This window comes from Rhododendron vialii, chromosome 3a, assembly GCF_030253575.1.
Source record: "Rhododendron vialii isolate Sample 1 chromosome 3a, ASM3025357v1".
Classification (NCBI taxonomy): domain Eukaryota; kingdom Viridiplantae; phylum Streptophyta; class Magnoliopsida; order Ericales; family Ericaceae; genus Rhododendron; species Rhododendron vialii.
In genome coordinates, this window is record NC_080559.1 from 15,470,637 (window position 1) to 15,489,817 (window position 19,181).

The following is a 19,181-nucleotide window of genomic DNA, read 5'->3' on the forward strand; positions in this document are numbered from 1 at the left end:
TGTTTTTTATTTTTGTTCAATTTTAGTTTGAATTTTTTTGAGAAACGCACAGTAAGTATGTTGCTATTTCGTGTATTTCAGATTTGATCGAACATTAGAGTCCGTTTGTTTTCCACAGTTTCGGATATTAAAGTCTGATTGTTTGCCCCTATTCGGATTTTAAGATCTGAAATTTATTGCCTCATTCGGATTTTAGTATCCAATTGGCCGATTGGCCCATATGTACTACAATAGCAGCTGAATTTGTTAGCATAGCTCATTCGGAATGTAATATTTGAATTTTTTTGCCTCATTCAGATTTTAATATCCAAAATATTTGATCTCATTCGGACTTTAAATTATACCCGAGTCGTGTATGTATTTTACCCCAATTCTGTAATCGGTCTCTGTAAGTTTTTCACTCTAGACGTTTTCATCATATGATGTGAACCGATTAGACAGTGACACGAACCCGTTGACATTGTCCAGGAATGATTGACAAAATTTTTGAATTTTAATATGTAGCTGAATTTGTAAGGTAAGGTCATTCGGAATTTAATATCTGAAATGTTTTGCCTCATTCGGATTTTAATATCCAAAGTATTTTACCCCATTCGGACATTAGAGTCCGATTTGTCCCCTCTATTTCAGTCATTAGAATCCGATTGTGTGAGAACCCATAAACATTCATAACATTACCCCACTCGGAGTTCTTTCTTCTCCATTGAAAAATAATAGGAAAACCCTAATTTGGCTTGAAGAACTTGAAGTAATTTCTTGGAGTTTGACATGTAATCTGAAAATTTCTCTTCTTGTGGTAAGAAATCTTCCTTAAACTATGAGTATTGATGAATATGTGCATATAGAATCAACCTACATGGAAGAGATTTAAGAATTAGGGTTCTATAGTGCTTACATGGTGATTTTATACCTAATTCATCTCAAATTCTCAAATTTTGTTAATTGGTATGGATACTATGATTTTGATCATGGAAACCCAAGATTGATGCATGTTGGTTGGTATATAGATGGATTATGAGTATGAACTTGTAGAATTTTGAAGTTGCTTACTACTATTGATGTTGAGAAATTTTGGAAAATCTGGGCAGCATCCAAAGTTGCGTTTTTCATCAAATTTGTTACACTTAGACAAGTTTATTGGTTATGGGTCCTTTCGAGTCTTAAAGATAGTTAAGTTGGTGTTGTTTTGGCGATGGAATCATCAAAAAATATGAAGTACACAATTTGTAATGAATATTCGATCACAGACTGCTCTGCTGAAAAACTGTGTTTCCTGCACAGAATTTCTGACTTTGAGATTGAATTTGAGTTGGTTCTCTTGCTTATAAAATTCCGGAAAAAATCAAGGATGAACTTTGATGTGTTATTATGAGTTATACCAAATCCCAGGTCATTTGGGTGTATACTTTAATCTTGGCAGATTTTACAAATTGGTGTGACACTGCTGGAAATACTTTGACCATAGCATGTGGTCTGAGTTTGTGGAATTAATTGAGCGACCTAACGAGGTCGTATTATTCTAATTTTTTGAGTAGTTGCTGTTCTATATATCTAATTTGATCTTATAAATTCGTGGTTCTTAACTCTGTACGGATTAGTCTTTAAAAATACAACTTAGAGTCTTCTATTTGGGAGGGACATGCATTTCATGCATTCATATGTTGCTTTGTGCAAGTAAACTTGATTTTTTCTTTTTGTAAAGGTGATTTGGTGATATCAATTGTGTACTAGGTGTTAACGAGGTTCCGAGGTTGTCCGAGATACGTAGTCCGTGAGAGACGTGTTGGTGAATCTTTTGTGTAGAAGTTAGAGGTGGGGTTTTCTTGACACTTGGCTCATATTTTATTACATGTGCAAGTCTTATGCCAATTTAATACTTCTCTTATGAGCTTGAAAGTAAAAAGTTTATTGATGGAAAGTTTTTGTCATGTTACCATTGATAGATGCTGATATAATTCTATAGCCAAGGTTTATGTGGCATGTCGTTGGTATTACCTGACACGGTAGTTTATTCTTTGTTAAACTTTGTTTTGGGTGTTTCTAGACGCGGGGTGTGACACCGATTGATGTATCTTTATTCAAAAATTAGTATCCAATTCACCTACCTTTAATTCAAGCGTTAGACTAATGTATTGTTTGTAATGTACAGAAAATACAATGACACAAGTTCCTCCTACTGTTTCTGCAAGGAAGAGGAAGGCCGAGCAAGCTTTAATTTTGGAAAATAAACGAGGCAAAACACGAGAACGAGGGCAAAGGCAAGAGGTTGGGGGTGAGGAGGATGTGGTGGTTGAGCAACATCGTGAGATAGACTTTAGTACCTAGTAGGAAAATAAATACTATAGTTTTGTATGTGTTTTCATATTAGTCAAATGCAATAATGTGATAAACCTTGATTCATGTATAGATTCGTATCGTTTTTGCGGAAATCGTACTTCAGGGTCTCACCCCGTCCCGTAGAGGTGCCGTATACCGAGAGTGCAGAAGAGCGCAATGCAGCGGCTTTGGCTATTTTGGACAGTGTTTTGGGTGGTACTGGGGCTACGACTTCAACTTGCCCGTATGAACTATGACAAGCACTTGTTGAAATGCAGAGGACTTTGAGGGGAACAGAGACTGCTGAAGCGAGCACAGCAGGCCCTAGTTCGGATCGTTACTCGAGTCGTTACACTAAGTGCCGGCGCCATGACCATACTTGAGACTTGATGTTCTATGACTTATTTTTGATGGACTCTTTATGGCCTTGTATTTATTTTGGACACTTTATGGCCATGGTTTATGGATTACTTTCCGTGGTGGAATGACTTTTATTTTATTGCGGATAACTATTAGGATATTTGTGATAATTGGATACCGTTAAAATATGAATGCTAAGTAGGGCACCTAAACGTATATTGGCTGGTTTGAATCATTCTTGATACTTTCCTAGGCACAGATAATTCGCTATACAATACTCGTATGTCAAAATTTAGATTTAAATGAGGAGTGCCGTACGAACCGACAATGCTGTAGACAAACATAGAACACTACAAAAAATAAGAGTTTGCATAAATTTCATATTTTATAATAAGATTCTATGAACTAAAATTTTACATAAAAGTCCTTCGAGCCAACCTAGTCTAGTTCGATTATGTCCGTCGTTGCCACATCGTTCCCTACTATGTTTTTAAACTCTTCGATCTTGTTTGAATATTGTATATCCCATCCATCCGCGAATGAGTAGTGATGTATATACCAATTCCTTGCAATATGCAGGATGGGGGAATTTGGTCGCAAATGTATCGTTACAAAGTGATCACCGTTAACGTGTCCGAGCGCAATCAAACGTCGACTCTTAGGGGAAAGGAGCGGATATCGTAGTGGGGCAATCTGAAATTTTATTGAATAGTCATGTCAAAAAATTTCTATACAAAATCCATTGTCTTATTTGACAAAATCTCGAGTGTCATTTAATAGTCCTGTCAGCACGTATTTCGAGGAATAAATTCGCTCCAAATAACCCATTTTTTACTTACTACATAAAAATGGCAGCATCATTGAATTTTTGGACACGAACACATTTTACGAGGACTAAAATTCCTGCAAATGTATATTTTCATGTTGGCACGTTATACGAGGAAGAATTACATCCCATTTTCACCAATAATAAATAAGGGAGTTAATTTTTAAATTTTCCTTTTAATTTCCACACTCTTTTTCATCCATAATAGCCCATTCATTCGGAGAAAATTCAATTCGGAAATAAATATTCGAAATATATAACAAGTTTTGGACTTTAATTTCTGATTTATATACCAGTACATGGAGTTTAATTTCCGAACAGAATGAGAACTATCAAATAGAATAACACCAATCGAACACTAATGTTCGAACTGAATAAATAATTTCGGAAACAAATATCCGAAAGTTATACCCATGTTAAGACTTTAATATCTGATTTTTATACCTTTAAGCATGACACCATTCGGATACTAATGTTCGAATTGGATCAATAAGTTCGAAAAGAAATATCCGAAATTTATACTCATGTTCGGACTTTAATATCTTATTTGTATACCTTTAATTGGATTCTAATTTCCGAATAAAATGAAAACTATGAGATGGCACGACACCATTCTTGTTTCTAAACAGAATGTCACAGACTTGACAACTATGAATTTTCAAACAAAAATACAATATAAGAGTTTTCTTGATGATCCGAAAACTACAAGCAGACGTAATCATCCAATTTTCATAACATTAGAACACATTACATAATACAACACATTAAATCGTTTCTCAATCTAAAAATGGCTAATTGACATGGATGACCTCTTTTGTTGCTACGTCAACGCCGATGATCTCGTTGAACTTCTGAATGGTCGCAACATGTGCTGCATCCCAATTTTTAGCGATAGAAAGACGATGTCTTTTCCAATTGCAAGCTATTGGCGGCATAGGGGAACCTTTTTTTAGGAATACCTGTCAAATTGCATTAGGTACTTATAAAAGATAAATTAAGTTGGACCTAAGGAGCACAATTCATTATATAGATGACAACAAATCATTTACCAAAATAATACCTGTACAAAGTGTCCGCCGTCAACAAACCCGATAGCAATAACCTTTCGTTTCATGGAGGGTAAAGGCTTCGATTGGAGAGGGAGGAATGTAAGACATTGAACATTTGATAAATGGACAAGGACACAATTATAAGCAGATGCTATGATGTGACCCATGTCTGGCAGTGTCATCCAATGTTCCTGTGGCGTCGGACTTTCATAGCATGATAAGATGTGAAGTAATTCCTTAGCCCTCTGGGTCCCCCCTACCACTTGTTCGTAAAGGTGTAAATGTGTTTCCAACTCTTTCAGTAAATCACTTCTTACCATTAACCACTCATGAACATCACCTTTCATGAAGCCTGACACTGCCCGAAACCCACAATTCCCATCATCTTCAACATCCTTGATCGATTCTATGTAAGGTCTTATTGCTTCCGGGAACTGATTGATGAAGGGGCATATAAAAAGTTGTACTGAAACTTTTGCTTTCCCTTTCACATTGCGCCGCGGTTTCTCTTTAATGGGCTTAGGGGTTTGAAGGGAGGCCAGGACATGCTCAAACTCCGAGGGATCCCTACGCGTAGAATTTTGTTCTTTGGCTGCATTTTTTTCTTTCGTTGACTTTCGACCGCGTGGTTGTGCATTCACTTTGGGTTCAAGGAGAGTACTGGTTTTCGGATGAGCAAGCTCTTGCATCTTCTTAACATAATTGAGCTTTACATCATATTGATCTTCACCACTTAAGAACTTGTTGTAAAAACAATCAAAGTGAGCCAAAAGCGTCTCCTCCATCGAACCCTCATTCTGGGGTGCAAGCAAAGAAAGCCTCTTTCAATAGTCGTGGATTAACTCAATCGGTAGGGGGATATTTGCCATATTGTAAAGAGCAATCTCACGAGCGCAAGGTAAATCATGTGTGTGCCTCAAAGAACACTCGCACTGACGCTTCGATTCCACAAACCATTCGACTAGATGGGATGCCGCTAAAACAAGTGTCATGGCATTCGACGAAACAACTCCCCTTAGCCTATCAAATAGAGTTGTCCTAAAATCATGTTGTATAGAATTAAGGCTCTTCTCAAACGAAGCTTTGACTTCAGTAACTTGTAACAACATCAATCTGTGAATCTTCTCCCATATAGTATCAAAATTGCATTGCGAGTTTTCAAGATGATTTTTTAGTTGCAAATGTGAACTCTCCGCCCTATAAATAAATATGGCAAGATATTAACCATAGCAAATAACATAAATATATGAAAATTCCAAAAAATGCGTGAATAACATGAATATTAAGGAAAATGCCAGAGTTGCGAATGAAGCGTTTACCTGTTACTTGTTAGGTTTTCGAAATGCATGATTTTGTCCGGCCAAGCTCCTACAAACCTCTCTTTGTAGGGTACCAACCAATTTTTCTCGACGTATTCAAGTGCTGCAGGAACCATTTCAAAATTACGCTTCAAAGCACAAAGGCGCTCCTCGTATTGTGCAACACTCGATGAAAGGACGACTAGGCCCCAACTGCAAATAAACTCCTCCCACATCTTGTCATCAAACATCTTTCTACACTTGGCTAATACGTTTTTGCCAATATGCCACCTACATAGGAGGTTGGAAGCATGAGGGAAAACATTTGTGATGGCATTCATAAGCGCCAACTCCCTATCCGTGACAATAACGGACGGAAGCGCGTTGGGATCCATCATGCCTTTTAGCTTCTCCAAGACTCAAGTGTAGTTTTCCGTTTTTTCACACTCCATGAAAGCAAACGCTGCACAAAAAGTCATCTCCGTTGATGTTACACCAACAATTTGAAGCAAAGGAAACTTGTACTTATTCGTCTTGTATGTGCAATCCATCATTAACACGTGGGGAAAAACACATAACATCTCCTCGACAGATGGGGGAGACCAAAACAACTCCGTGACATTCTGAGTCTTGTTCCCACGGGTCCAATGAACATAGTGGTACTTTTCTAGCCGATCCAACAAATGTTGCATTTGAGATTTTCCAGCTTTCTCTATCACTCGATACTTTTGTCGTACATTGTACACGGTTTTGATAGACGTTACGTTCTCAGGATCTTGAACCTTCAAATGGGTTAGGATTTCTCTAGGTTTCACCAAAGCAACTGACAAATCAACCACCGTGCCAGTCTGCTCTGCCGACAACCTCCCGGCATACGAATGACCCACCAAGTACACCGCTGGAGGATGGTTGTGGGTGCCATTATGGACAGAGACAGTCCAACCATCATTGCCCTTTATAGCTTTCAATTCAAATGGGCATTCACATTTTTTGGTGCCCGTGGACCGCACTCTCTTCTTTACAGCTACCTCCTTCCCATCAACTTTCTTTACAAACGGCCTATACTTACCACTCCTTTCACATGAAAACATCATCATAGGTGTGCGATTCTTAATATATTTCTCAGAACCCTTAATCACAATGATAAACCCGTGTTGTTTACCAGTGCATCTTATCTATTCTACCAACGCTTCATCGGATGGAAAAACCTACACACACATAACAAAAAATTATAGCCCGTAATATAAGATTGCACAAGATAAACACTCTATAAAAAAAATACTCACCGTCTCCGTTGTAAAATGCTCCGTATAATCGTATGGAGGACAAGTCAAAGTAGGTATAGTCGATGGTCCTACATAACTACCAAGTGTTGAAGTGTCACCCTGTAACACTCAAAGACAAACCAGGTAAGTGTGGGATTTTAAGCAGTTTTATTCAGATATTAATATCTGAAAACTGGCACTAAATTCGGATATAAGAGTCCAACAATGTTGACAATATTCAGATATTAATATCCAAATAGTTGTACATAATTCAGACATTAGAGTCTGAAAAGTTAGTAAAGTTTTGGTACTGTGTATCCAACTGTAAGTGCAGGATTCTCTGCAGTTTCATTCAAATATTAATATCTGAAAACTGGCAATAAATTCGGATATTAATATCCGAATAGTTGTACATAATTTAGATATTAGAGTCCGAAAAGTTAGTAAAGTTTTGGCACTGCGTGTCCAACTGTGTCGGGTCAGAACTGAAATTGAAAATGGAGGGCTTCTGAAATTGAAATGGCTGGGCTTACCTCTTGCTGCGATTTTTGCTCCGTCACTACAACATCTGTGACATGTTTCTCAACATCTATTGTGTGATCTTCCGACTCCAAATTGTGATGTATTGATGGGTCAACTTTTTCTTGTTTATCAATGGAGGGAGAAGAAGCAATCGAGGTTTCCATTGACAATGTAGGAGGAAGAGGAGAGGAAGAAGATGGGCAGACTTGGCTGCTGGTAGGAGGGGCCTTGTGGTGGGTGATGGCAGCTGGGTAGGGATGAAAATGGAGGAGTTTGAATGGGGGAGGGAGGAGACGTTTCGGGAGGGAGGGAGGGAGGGATGGACGGGGAGATTTTTTGTGGTTGTATGTTCTGGGAGGGAGGGAGGGATGAACAGGAGATGATTTTTGTGGTTATATGTAATGAATTATGTAAGAGGGTAAAATGGTCAAATAACATGAGATTTTAGGGGTATAATGGTCAAACTGAATAAGGGCATTTTTGTTCATAATTGATAAAAATTTTAATCGTCTGCGAGTAGCAAAAAGTGCGTTGCAAATAGCGGCCGCCTTTCAATTTAGGTCAAATTGCGGACCTAAACAGCCCGAACCGCGGGTCACTGAAATAGGCCCTTCGAAACTTTATTCGCTTCCCCTACATTCGTCGCTAGGGTTTAGGGTTTTACGTTCTCTATATTGACCTTACAGTTGGTATCAGACCAGCTCTCTCTCTCTCTCTCTCTCTCTCTCTCTCCTCTTTGAGTAAGTGCCCCATCTCCCACACACACGAATCGCACACACGTTGATTGCACGGTTTGTATTCAACGGAGCCCTTTGCATTTTTTCCCTGAAGATTTTCCATACAGTGTTTTTTCTGTCTTGATCTTTGGTGATTCGAACTTGTATTCCTATCGTCAATTCAGATTACGCACCTATTATAGTTTTGCAACTACTTTAATTTCAGTGACTGATGCACTCTATAGGTATTTAACTAATGCCAGCCATGGGGTACGGGGATGATAGTGAAGTTGTGGGGGAAGAACTTTCAAAACTGTCTCATGAAGTTAAACTAAAAGAACTATTGCGTAATTTGAATTCGGCTGAAATTAAGCTGTGTTCGAATGCGTCAAAGGATTTCGTCAAGTTACTTAGGGGCCGTGCTGGGGGTGAATTGTTGCGTTTGTATGTCCAGAATTCGTCTAAGTTAACAGAGCTTGATCAAGCTTGGAATCTTCAACTGGGGAAACCAGGCTTGTCATATGTATTGAAGGTAATTTCTGCAATTTTGTGTCATCCAGATGGGGTATATAATTCGAATGATACGGGAGGGGTTGGTATTAGTAGGGCTCTTGACAAGTTTGCCCGTTCTATTATTGAAGAAAAATTAGGAGAACTTTACAAGGAATTGAATAGTAAAGAGGCGAAGCGCCAAAATGCTGCATTGTTGCTTTTAGCTTCGGTTGTTAGACGGGGTTCAGGTTTGGCTTCTGATGTTGCTAAGAGCTTTGATTTCAAGCTCCCGATATTCCCTAAACTTGCAGAGTACAAAGTGAAAAGAATCGGGGCAACAAGGAAGCATTCCACGAGACAAGCATTTGTTGGGCTTGCAATGTCGTTTTTGGAAGTGGGGAAGCCAGGTTTGCTGAGATGGGTCCTACAGCAGAAGGAGATGTACTCTGGGGTACTTCGCGGGATTGGGAGTGATGATGATGAGACTGTTGTTTATGTTCTGTCTACATTGCGGGATATGATTCTCATTCCAGAGTCATTGGTACCCCCTAGTCTTCGTAGCGTTTTGTTTGGAAGCGTTACTCTTGAGCAGTTAGTTAATATTTCTGGGAGAGAGGATGGCGGTGTTGCTGCAGAGCTAGCACACAGGGTTCTGGTCATTGCTTGTACAGACCCTTCTAATGGGTTAATGCCAGATTTGAATAGACAACCTAATCCTTTAAAAGGGAATCTAAAGCGACTATTGGATCTCATGAAAAAGCTAAAAGCAACTGAGGTTGACTACCACAGGGACCTGCTCTTGGCCATCGTTAAAGGGAGGCCATTGTTTGGTTCAGCGTTTATGGATGAGTTCCCTTACAATGTTGAAGATCATGCATCACCCAACTGGTTAGGTTTCTTGCTTTCTGCTCTCCATATGCTATTCTACTATATGTTTTTCGGTGCACTTAGTTTTTTGTGGTCGGTGTTTTGTTTTACTTGCAGGTTTTTTGCTGTTTCTCTGGCAGCTAACTTGGTTTCTTCAGTGGGCAGCGGTCTATCTTTCGATTTCAAACCTGAGGACCCACCTTCCTTTAGCAATCCAGATGTGCAGAGTCTAATAAAATGCATATGTCCTCGCCCATTCACCCGGGCTATAGTTAACAAAGGGCTACTTCACACAAATTCTTTGATGAAACATGGAATTCTGAGGCTTGTTTTGGAGGAACTGAAGCTTTTGGACTCTCTTACTACCACTATAGAAAGTAATTATTGTTCTAGCAACCATATGAGGAGTAAGTGGTTGTCTTTGAAGCAAGATATTCAGAATGAAGTCCGGATTTTGCTTCCGGATACCCAGGTTCTGTTGTCTCTACTTTCTTCTCTGAGTACCCATTCCAAGAGTCTGGAGTCAAGCCTTAAAAGAACTGGAGATTCCGAAATTTCACTTGAACAAGGTGTTCGTGCTTTCAAGAGATTTAAAACTGATAGTCATATGGATGATGTTGACATTCTTGTAAGTGGGGTTTGCAATCTGCCTGAAATTACTTTGCAGAGGGACACTGGTGTGGTTCAGGGTATGAATGATGTGGATGATGTGAACGATGGAGATGATAATGCATTTGTTATTGCAGATATCTGGGGGTTGCGCCAGTGCTCCGAAGGTGGTGTGACAGTAAAGGATGAAGAAACACACTTTTACTCGAGGTTACTCGATGCCTTCAAAATTTATCATGTAAGTTATGAATTATAATGTTTGTTTTTGGTTTTTTGGGTCAATAATGGTGAATGACGTTTGAGTATATTTTCTAAGAATCGATTATTGCTAAATTATCTTGATACTTTCTTGTTCATCTGTATAATATAAGAGAGTAGTATCCTTTTCTCTGATGATTTTTAGTTCAAAAAGATACCCAGGTTTGATGTTCTTCTATGCTTCCTTGCTTTTACCCATCTCTACTTTTTCCTTATGGAGTGGGATTGGGAGTTGCTGTGATTGTCATGGGGCTTTTGTCAGGGGTGACATTTGATGCAATGTGCTTTTATGTTAGTTCTTGTATGCATGCATTAGCTAATGATTAGCTACTTCAAAGGCTTATTAGTTGCTACTAACAGTGCTACTTTATGTGTCACGTGTTCCGGGGAGATTGGTTACGCAAAAGGCAGTACTATAGTTAATTATTTTACATGCCATATCTAAGCCTGCCAATCTCCTTTCAGCTTCCCTCTTGGACAGTCTGTGTAGAAACTAGGTGTTGCACTTGTTCTAATGCCTCCTCTTACCAAAATGACCTCTTTATTACTTTTATCTTGTGTATCCGGCCATTTAATGGCCATAGGCAGCCTTGATGGGCCCCAAGCCTTCAACAACAGCCAGTTCAACACGAAAATTTCCCTTAAAGCATTTGGGCAACAAGGGCTACTGGCTATCGAAGAAGAAGGCTTGGGTAGTTATTTAAAAGTTTGAAGGTGCTGCTGGCTTGGGTATTTTGTCTTGGGGTGTGGGCAGGTGGGGTTGATAAGAAACTATTTGGTTAAGCTAAGCCAGTGACTTAGGAAACAGCCGCAAAACTTGATAGTGTCAACTCTAAGGGGATCACCTCCACCATTGCACGAACAAAGGATGCATTTTATCTGTACTGCATTAGAAGTGCCAATTATAGATGTTATGCAAACAGCTCAAGGGATTAATCTATCATGCACATTAAAGAGAAACAAAAACACATGGGGACAAGAACACAAGATATACTCATGCACACGACGATGCGCCTACATCTACCGAGAGGGAAACGATAATCCGCTAATGCGCAATAAGGACTACAACGCTCCACAAACCACAACCGCCCTCTCAATTGTGCCTCCCAGTTACTATCATGTTTCTTTTCCAAAAATTCTAAAACAAATGCAAAAAAGATATATCTTGCATCCTAGACCATCTTGATGACGGACTTAAACACCATCAAGGTGCAAAACAACTGAGAGCACATCACTTCTGGAGGTGATAGGCATCAAGATGGCACTCATCCGTGTCAGGATGCTAGCCCCATGTCACCCATATTCAAGCCATCTCACAAGTCACAACAGTAGGTATTCATATGCTAGAGCAGACAAAATTACACTAGCAACAACAGCGTGGAATCCAGTCCCTTAATAAAGGAGAGTATATTGTAATCCAGCAGACTGTAAAACGCCCTCTTGAAATGAACTTCTGTCGCAGGAGTTTTTCAACACCCATTGTCCTCGCATACTTTCCTTCAAGGCCCTACATACTCTCCTCATTGTTGAGCCCTTATCATGACAGCCATTGTACTTTTTTAAGTAATTAGAAACTGATGTAGAGTTGCAGGACGATGTAGACGCTGACAATAAAGAAAATTCTTAAGCTGGACATGATGTCTACTATACTCCCTCCGTCCAACTTTATTGATCCATTTTATGCCCTCTAATCGAGTTAACAAATAACGTATTATTGTAAAAAGACTCAAAATTTTTGCCCAGCTATTGAAAGATATCGGCTAGTTCCTTTAGACAAAGCTTTCAAAGTTGTCTAAAAAGTACAAGAGTATAAAGGTTATTTGTGAGATGTGTTGAATGGTGAAAAAGACCTATTAAAATGGGATGGAGGGATAAAAATTTAGGGATCCACACCTGGGGAGCCTTAGAAATCTGCATCTAGGGGTTGCATGGGCATCCACAATTCCACACTAATACTAAACAGAAATCAGTTCCATTTCACGACTTAATTTAAAAATTATCTGGAATTCCCTTAGGTTCTCCCAATTAATAACAACAATAGAAAGATAAAACTAGTCTAACAATATTACCTGATAGATAAATCTTAATTAACAGCTATATCTACTAGATCACATCCTTATATAAATAATAATTACTCGAGTGAAGTATCTTCCAGTATCAAATATGAAGAGCTGGGTTGTAATGATGTAGGACAACTAAGACCTGAACAATATAGAAGATAAAACCTAAGGAACACCTAAGGAACCTTAGAGACCTGCACTTTAGGGGAATTAGGCATCCACACCAATACTTAAAGACTACTCATGGCAAGGTCTGAATAAGAGATAAATGTGAAACAACAACTAAATCTAAATAGTATAATTACATAAATAACGATTACACAAATAAAAGATCGTCCATGAATATGAGTAGCCCGATGGAGTGTTCCCTATCATTTTTCTTCCTGGTGCACTTAGCCAAGCCAGCAGGAGATTATGAGCTTTAACTGTATATGAGTATTCATGTCACTGATTCTTAACTGTTGTACTCGGTTATTTATATCTTCGTTGATGCACTTGACCTTTGTGAATTTGCTCTAGGGATTTTTAGTTGCTTGAGCTTCTAGCTCTTACTTACTGTGATCCTGCAGCACCAAATGCACACCTAGTCTGTATTTCAATATCATCAGTGAGAGTGAACGCCGTTCTTTCGCTTAAAATATGGACTTCAGCAGTTCCTCATTGCATTTTGTATATTAAGCTGTCTTCAATGTTGATGGCTCATAGTTGGTACTTTGTTATCTTGTGCAGCGGACAATGCCCGCAGCGCTAGAGGGATCTTTCGATTTCTTTCGATTTCTCCCCAGTAACCCTTTGGCATTACCAACCATCCTTCAGCAATCTCTGCTATCGCTGCTTTTGGAACTTATTGAATGGTCTCCAAAGTGCAAGATTCCTGTTAGAATTCCACCACTTATGTACAAACATCTCCAACCATTTGTTAAGTTGCTGCTTTATTCACCGAGTAGAGACATAAAGGATCAAGCGCATATTCTGGCACAGGCTGCCATGTTAAGTACTGGTGCCTTTGACAAAAACCTAAGGGAAATTGGTGCATGGTTCTTATTTTTACCTGGCTATAAGACAGGCAACATTGTTGTTGGTGACCGAGGCATTGAAGTGTTCCAGAACTTGTTTTCAGTCATCGTTTCCTTTTTATGTGATGCTGTTTCCACAGTTGGAAATAACTTGCTCAAGTACTGGGATGTTTTAAGGCGTCACACATGCCATTTAAAAGGTGTTGAAGGTAATCTGTCTTTCATTTGAAGTTTTCTGGTTATATTACATGGTATTGGCTGCTATTTTCATTTTTAGTTGGATTCCTATCCTATGTGATAAACTTGCTGCTTGTAGGCAAGGATGCTTTATGGTTTTTGTTATGCCTGATGTTCACCTCATCTTGCTCATAAGTCATATCTTCCACAGCCAACAAACTTAACGCAGGCGAGGCTGTGAGCGTATTATGAAGAGCTTCATTGTAAACTGAGTGGAGTCCGGGGCGGGGAGTGTGAAGTTGCCATCGTCTTCCCAGCTAATGATTGAAGTGAGATGGATCCGAACTACAAGAGAGGAGTACTAGACTAAAAAATAACAGATAAGAGATCACAAAAAACAACTACTAAGCTAGTTTGGGGGTAGGGTTAGTACAGAGGAATCTATGGAAAGGAAAGACTGGGAAATAAACGAACTTTCTTTATTTCTTTTGTTTCAACTTCTTGTGGTGCAATCTATTGCCTTCTAGTATGGATGTGGCGGCTGTTGAGCTCGGGATATACCTTTCTCTTTTAAGTCTTGTTTCGTGCCCTTTTAAAATATGCCCAACCCTTCCATTCAACAAAGGTTATATTGTAGGCCAATGCTTGTAGCCTCTGTTTAGTTCGGTCTGTAACTTCCAACAAAGTCAGTCTCGGCAACATATGTCAGGCTGTGTACTGTCTAGAAATCCAACTGTGCATTCGGTGCAGATTTATGTAGATAGTCAGATAAAGCTCATCCATCCTTCATGTTCCTATTTCTTTTGTTCTTTGTTGTAGATTTTTGTCAGGGGCTTTGGTAAAGATGGACAGAGCCAAAACCAGGGAGCTGTGTAATAATTAAGAGGGGTTACAGGCCCTATGCATGAAGGTTGGGCAAACTTCAGTTACTGTCTTTGCTTTGGCTCGGTAACTGTAGAGTTTGAAATTCACCCTTTGTCCTCATGAAGTTGAATGATAAGAGACTTCTGCTGTCAGATTCCATTATCTTTTACATGTTGATCGGACATCAAATGGACAATTCCTTCTTTTCCACCTATTTCACCACTGCCACTGCCATTCGAATTGCATGAGTTGAGAAAGAAGCAATCCTAGCGGGGGAGAAGGAGGAGGAAGTAGGGAGAGGGTTGCTTGATATTGAAGAGAAGGCTGGTGGTGAAGTGGTACTGGTCTAGCTGTTAGGGTAAGAAAGATGTGGAGGTTCTAGGTTGTTGCGTGCTGCTTTTTTAAATGATCTCTGCAGAAATCGACCGTGTCTGCGATTGTATTGCATTTTTTTTTGTCCATTTCAGGTAAAATATGCTGGTTTTAAACCCTGATTTATTATTGGCCAGCCATGTTACAAGCTTTTGTCATTCTGGTTGCATTTTGATGATTCAATGCCCATGGTTACGTTATCGCTGTAGGTATAATAAATGTGACAATAACTTCAAAACTATGGTGCCATGCTATAATAATTCTCATGGTTACGCAAGGTGTTTTCAATTCGTAAATAAGGTTTTAAGTGTAGTATTTCGAAGACCTAGTATTTCTCAAAGATGAGTAGCTAGCTTAGATAAAATAAATAGAGGAATAGAATCAAAGATAACTAGGATATTATTTGTGATTTTACTACTTTATGAAGAAGCATGGATTTTTTCCACTAATCCAGATGTTGTGTACCTGCAGATGTATCTCCTGAATTTGGCCCTCTTTTCATTTGCATCTTAGAGAAGTGTCTAAGAGTGGTTTCTTCTGAATCTGGGACCTTTACCGTACCCGAGAAGTCGATGATAGCATTATATGCCTGCAACACAATAAAATATCTCTTGCAGACTCAGGTAACATTTTTTTTGTTTCTGCTCTGCTTTGTGTAATCTTCATGCATGTCATAATTGTGAAACTCAACTTTTGTAGGGAGAAACTGGATTGCTGTGTTCTCTGGTTGACCTCTTATTATCTGAAAGGGTTGAGGTTGAGGATTGTTTCTCTTTAGACGATGGTGATGCTCAGGATCTGTGCGAGTGGAGACCATTGAAGAACTTGTTTCTCTTTTCAAGGAACATCCAAAATCCGCAAAAAAAATGTAGCATTTCTCGTGTAGAAAGAAAAGTGGTACACTCCAACAGTTCTTTCGCCGATATATTAGGTGAAGTTAAAAGAGTTTTGAGGAGTGGTAGTGACATTGAATTGATCTGTATTAGTAAAGCATTCGTGCTTTCAATCTTGTCAACACCACCAGCTGTGATTTTACAACATTTCCCGTCAGTTATATCTGCTTCGAAGAATCTGTCTGGATTCCCTTTCTCAGTGTTGTTATCTATATTTTTTCTCGAACCAAGTCTTCTTTTCGAAGTTTCTAAGTTATGGCCTGAGATGTTCTGTAATGGTCTGGAAAGCTTCGTAGATATGGTTCACGGCAAAGAACCAATAATTGGTGACATAGATATTGATGCAATAGAATCATCTTCGGCTGCATTTTGCCTCTTTTTGAAGCAGGCGCCATTCTATGTGCTATTTCCTTCCACTGTGAGAATTGATGGCTTATGTTTACTGGAGGGTTCAAACTTACAATACTTGCTTCAGGATAAATTCTCTGAAATGGCCACTGATGACTTTGTTTCCTCTGTCCTCCTTGTGCTATTCTGGTTCCATCAGATACGGCTATCGCATGGAATTAAACCATTGGCTAAGTTTGAACAGATTTCTGGAACATGCTCAATTCTCATAGAGAAGATGTTGGGATTCCTGCAGGATTCCCCAACAAAATCTATTTTTGAATTGACTGAAGTTATTATTTCTCATCCTTCAGTAATGTTGTCATTGCAATACCCTTTGGGCCACAAGGAGTTTCCAGAAGGTATCTTTGGGGAGAGTTCAGAGAATTTTTTTGTTTTGGCCAGACAGGGTATTCACAAAATGGATCATCATGTCTTGAATTTGTTGGCGTCGGTTTGTAAATGCTTAGTAACTTGTTGCAATGGTCAGAATTCTGTTAGTGGAGTTGACTACTTGAAGAAACGGTTCCGCAGTTCGTTTAAAGCACTGGTGAAAAAGCTAAATCGAATATTCAGGGATAGGTTTGACGAGTGCATAAAAACTGGAGATTTGAAGCCCCTTACTCCTACATTATGTGCTCTACACTCTTTGATTCCCTTCATATCCCCCCTTGAGCTGCTCAAACTGGTGCTTTGGATTTTCTCCAAGATTGACCTAGGTGATTCTACATTTCGTGTATCATCTGACTTTTCTGCTCTGTTGGTTGGATTATCAATCGCTGGTTGTGCTTTCGATATGCTATCAGCATATTTGCAGCAGCCCAATACGCAAGGAATATCATCCAACATTTTCTGGGAAATGGAGGAAAAGCCCTTTGATATTCTTCTGTTTGAGAGTATTTATTTTCAACTTATCAAATTTGCCATGCGTTTCGAGCTAGATGCTGCAGATCTATGTTTGCTGAAAGCTGTTAATGTCACAAACAAACGTAAAGTTATGCACACCCATTGGTTTCCACTTACTATGGATCTATCAAGGGTGATTCATAACACTCCTATAGAAGTGCTTTCTCACTTCATTCGCAAAACTAGCATGACTAGAGCTAAGATGTTGTTTCTTCTTACTGAACTGAGCCCCGTTCATCTTTCAGTCTTTGGACACTTCTTTTCAGATGTGATGAATGAATATTTGCTTCCAAATGACAATGTGACTGATGGAACGTGTAGCAATACGTTCTCGGATGATAACTTTGTGATGCTTCTACCTACTGCTTTGTCATACTTAATTTCAGCTTCCATGAAATACGGGGAGCAGTTTCACAAATGTGTTAGAAGCATGTCTTCATTCTATTCCAGAATTCTGTTTCGCAGTTTCTCAGACTGGAAGAGCTACGTTACTATGGACATATTTAATAAAGAATGTGTTGAGTTCTTGCCTCCATCTATGGAAGAACTTCTCAATCTTCTCTCTCGCAGTCTTCTAGGAAAATCGATTTGCATGCTTCGGTACTATTTCGCCTTCAATGGAGATGCTGTGAAATTGAAAAAGCGATTGAAGTTATTTAATTCCATCTGTCCATATTCTGGTGCAGCCAATGAGGATTTACTAGATTGTGATGTTAAAGAGATTGATGCTTATTCACTTGACCAATCTTTAAACCTTGTAAATAGAGTTGTTGCAAAGATATACTTGTGTAGGATGCTTTTACTTCCAAAGAGTAATCAGATTCGGTCTTCGCCAAAGGAAGATGGGAACAACACAAAGGAGATTTATTCGGAAGTGGGATCTAATAAAGAATACTCGTCAAGAGTCCGGTTCATGAACATCCTGGTGCATACTTGGCATATAATTGTCAGGAAATTCCCTTCAAACTCTGATGACCCTGAAAAATTGACAGGCAAAAACTACGTGTTCAGATTTTTGGAAGTCTTCATCTCGAGAAATATTTTAGAATTAACAAGAGAGATACGTAATTGTCCGTTCATAGAACAACTGGCGAGATTATCTCTTTTTCATAGGTTTGGGGACCCTTCAACGCTGAAGATGCTCCGAGGTGTTCTTCCTTCGCTATCTGATGGGAACTCACACATATTAGTACTTCAGCTGCTGCTTGCCCACTCTCAGTTTGCACCTTCCATCCATTCCTGTTTCCAATCTTCCGGGGGTTCTCAATTTGGTATGATCTTTAGGCCTATGGCTAGCATTCTGAGGTTACTCGTTGTTCCATCTACTGATGAAAGTGCACTTTATGGGGAAACTAGGCAACAAAAAACATCAGAGATGTACATGAAACAGTTGGAAGTGGTGAGGTTACTTAGGGCTCTGTTTTGTATTCAGGCTCAGCAGCGTAGTTTTGATTTTGAAAAGGACACTAATGCAAATCCTAGAGAATTGCTTTTCTTGCTTCTATCTTCTTATGGTGCGACACTCAGTGAAGTTGACTTGGAAATATACAGTCTCATGCTTGAAATTGAGTCTGCTAATGTGTCAAACTCTGGAAGCATTGCTGAAATGGATTACCTGTGGGGAAGTGCTGCTATTAGAATTAGAAAAGAACGAGAACAGGAGCAGGATCTGTCGTCTCATATGATGAAGGATGTTGAAGCAGTAGAAGGCCGAAGAACTCGATTCAGGGAAAACCTCCCCATTGACCCCAAATTGTGTGCATATACTGTTTTACATTTTCCTCATGGAAGAAATGTTGTTGAGGTTCAACATGGCGATTCTGATGATATGAATGAGGTGAGGTGTTTCTCTAAATAATTACTAGTCATTTGATTATTGTAATTTATGTTTCTATTAGTACTTTTATTGTTTGCAAACTAGTACATGG

General features: G+C 39.1%; 2 protein-coding genes across 5 annotated transcripts in view; one reads left to right on the forward strand and one right to left on the reverse strand.

Annotated features, from left to right (window-relative positions):
- Nucleotides 1-6,268: 6,268 nt before the first annotated feature.
- On the reverse strand, nucleotides 6,269-7,800 carry LOC131321140 (PKS-NRPS hybrid synthetase cheA-like). Its single transcript, XM_058352146.1, has 4 exons — nucleotides 7,648-7,800; nucleotides 7,136-7,234; nucleotides 7,034-7,057; nucleotides 6,269-6,979 (listed from the first exon to the last, which is right to left on the reverse strand). Exons 1-4 carry the CDS (start codon nucleotides 7,798-7,800, stop codon nucleotides 6,269-6,271), a joined length of 987 nt encoding a protein of 328 aa, XP_058208129.1.
- Nucleotides 7,801-8,226: 426 nt separating this feature from the next.
- The window catches only part of LOC131318694 (uncharacterized), a 30,017-nt gene continuing 19,062 nt past the window's right edge, over nucleotides 8,227-19,181 (forward strand). Inside the window, exons 1-5 of one of the 4 annotated variants that reach the window (XM_058348627.1) lie at nucleotides 8,227-9,732; nucleotides 9,829-10,558; nucleotides 13,368-13,863; nucleotides 15,539-15,690; nucleotides 15,767-19,090. In XM_058348627.1, the coding sequence (XP_058204610.1) occupies nucleotides 8,609-9,732; nucleotides 9,829-10,558; nucleotides 13,368-13,863; nucleotides 15,539-15,690; nucleotides 15,767-19,090 (5,826 nt within the window). In that variant the 5' untranslated portion in view covers nucleotides 8,227-8,608. The remainder of the gene's footprint in view (nucleotides 9,733-9,828; nucleotides 10,559-13,367; nucleotides 13,864-15,538; nucleotides 15,691-15,766; nucleotides 19,091-19,181) is intronic. The other 3 variants (XM_058348631.1, XM_058348630.1, XM_058348629.1) reach the window with 3 other exon arrangements.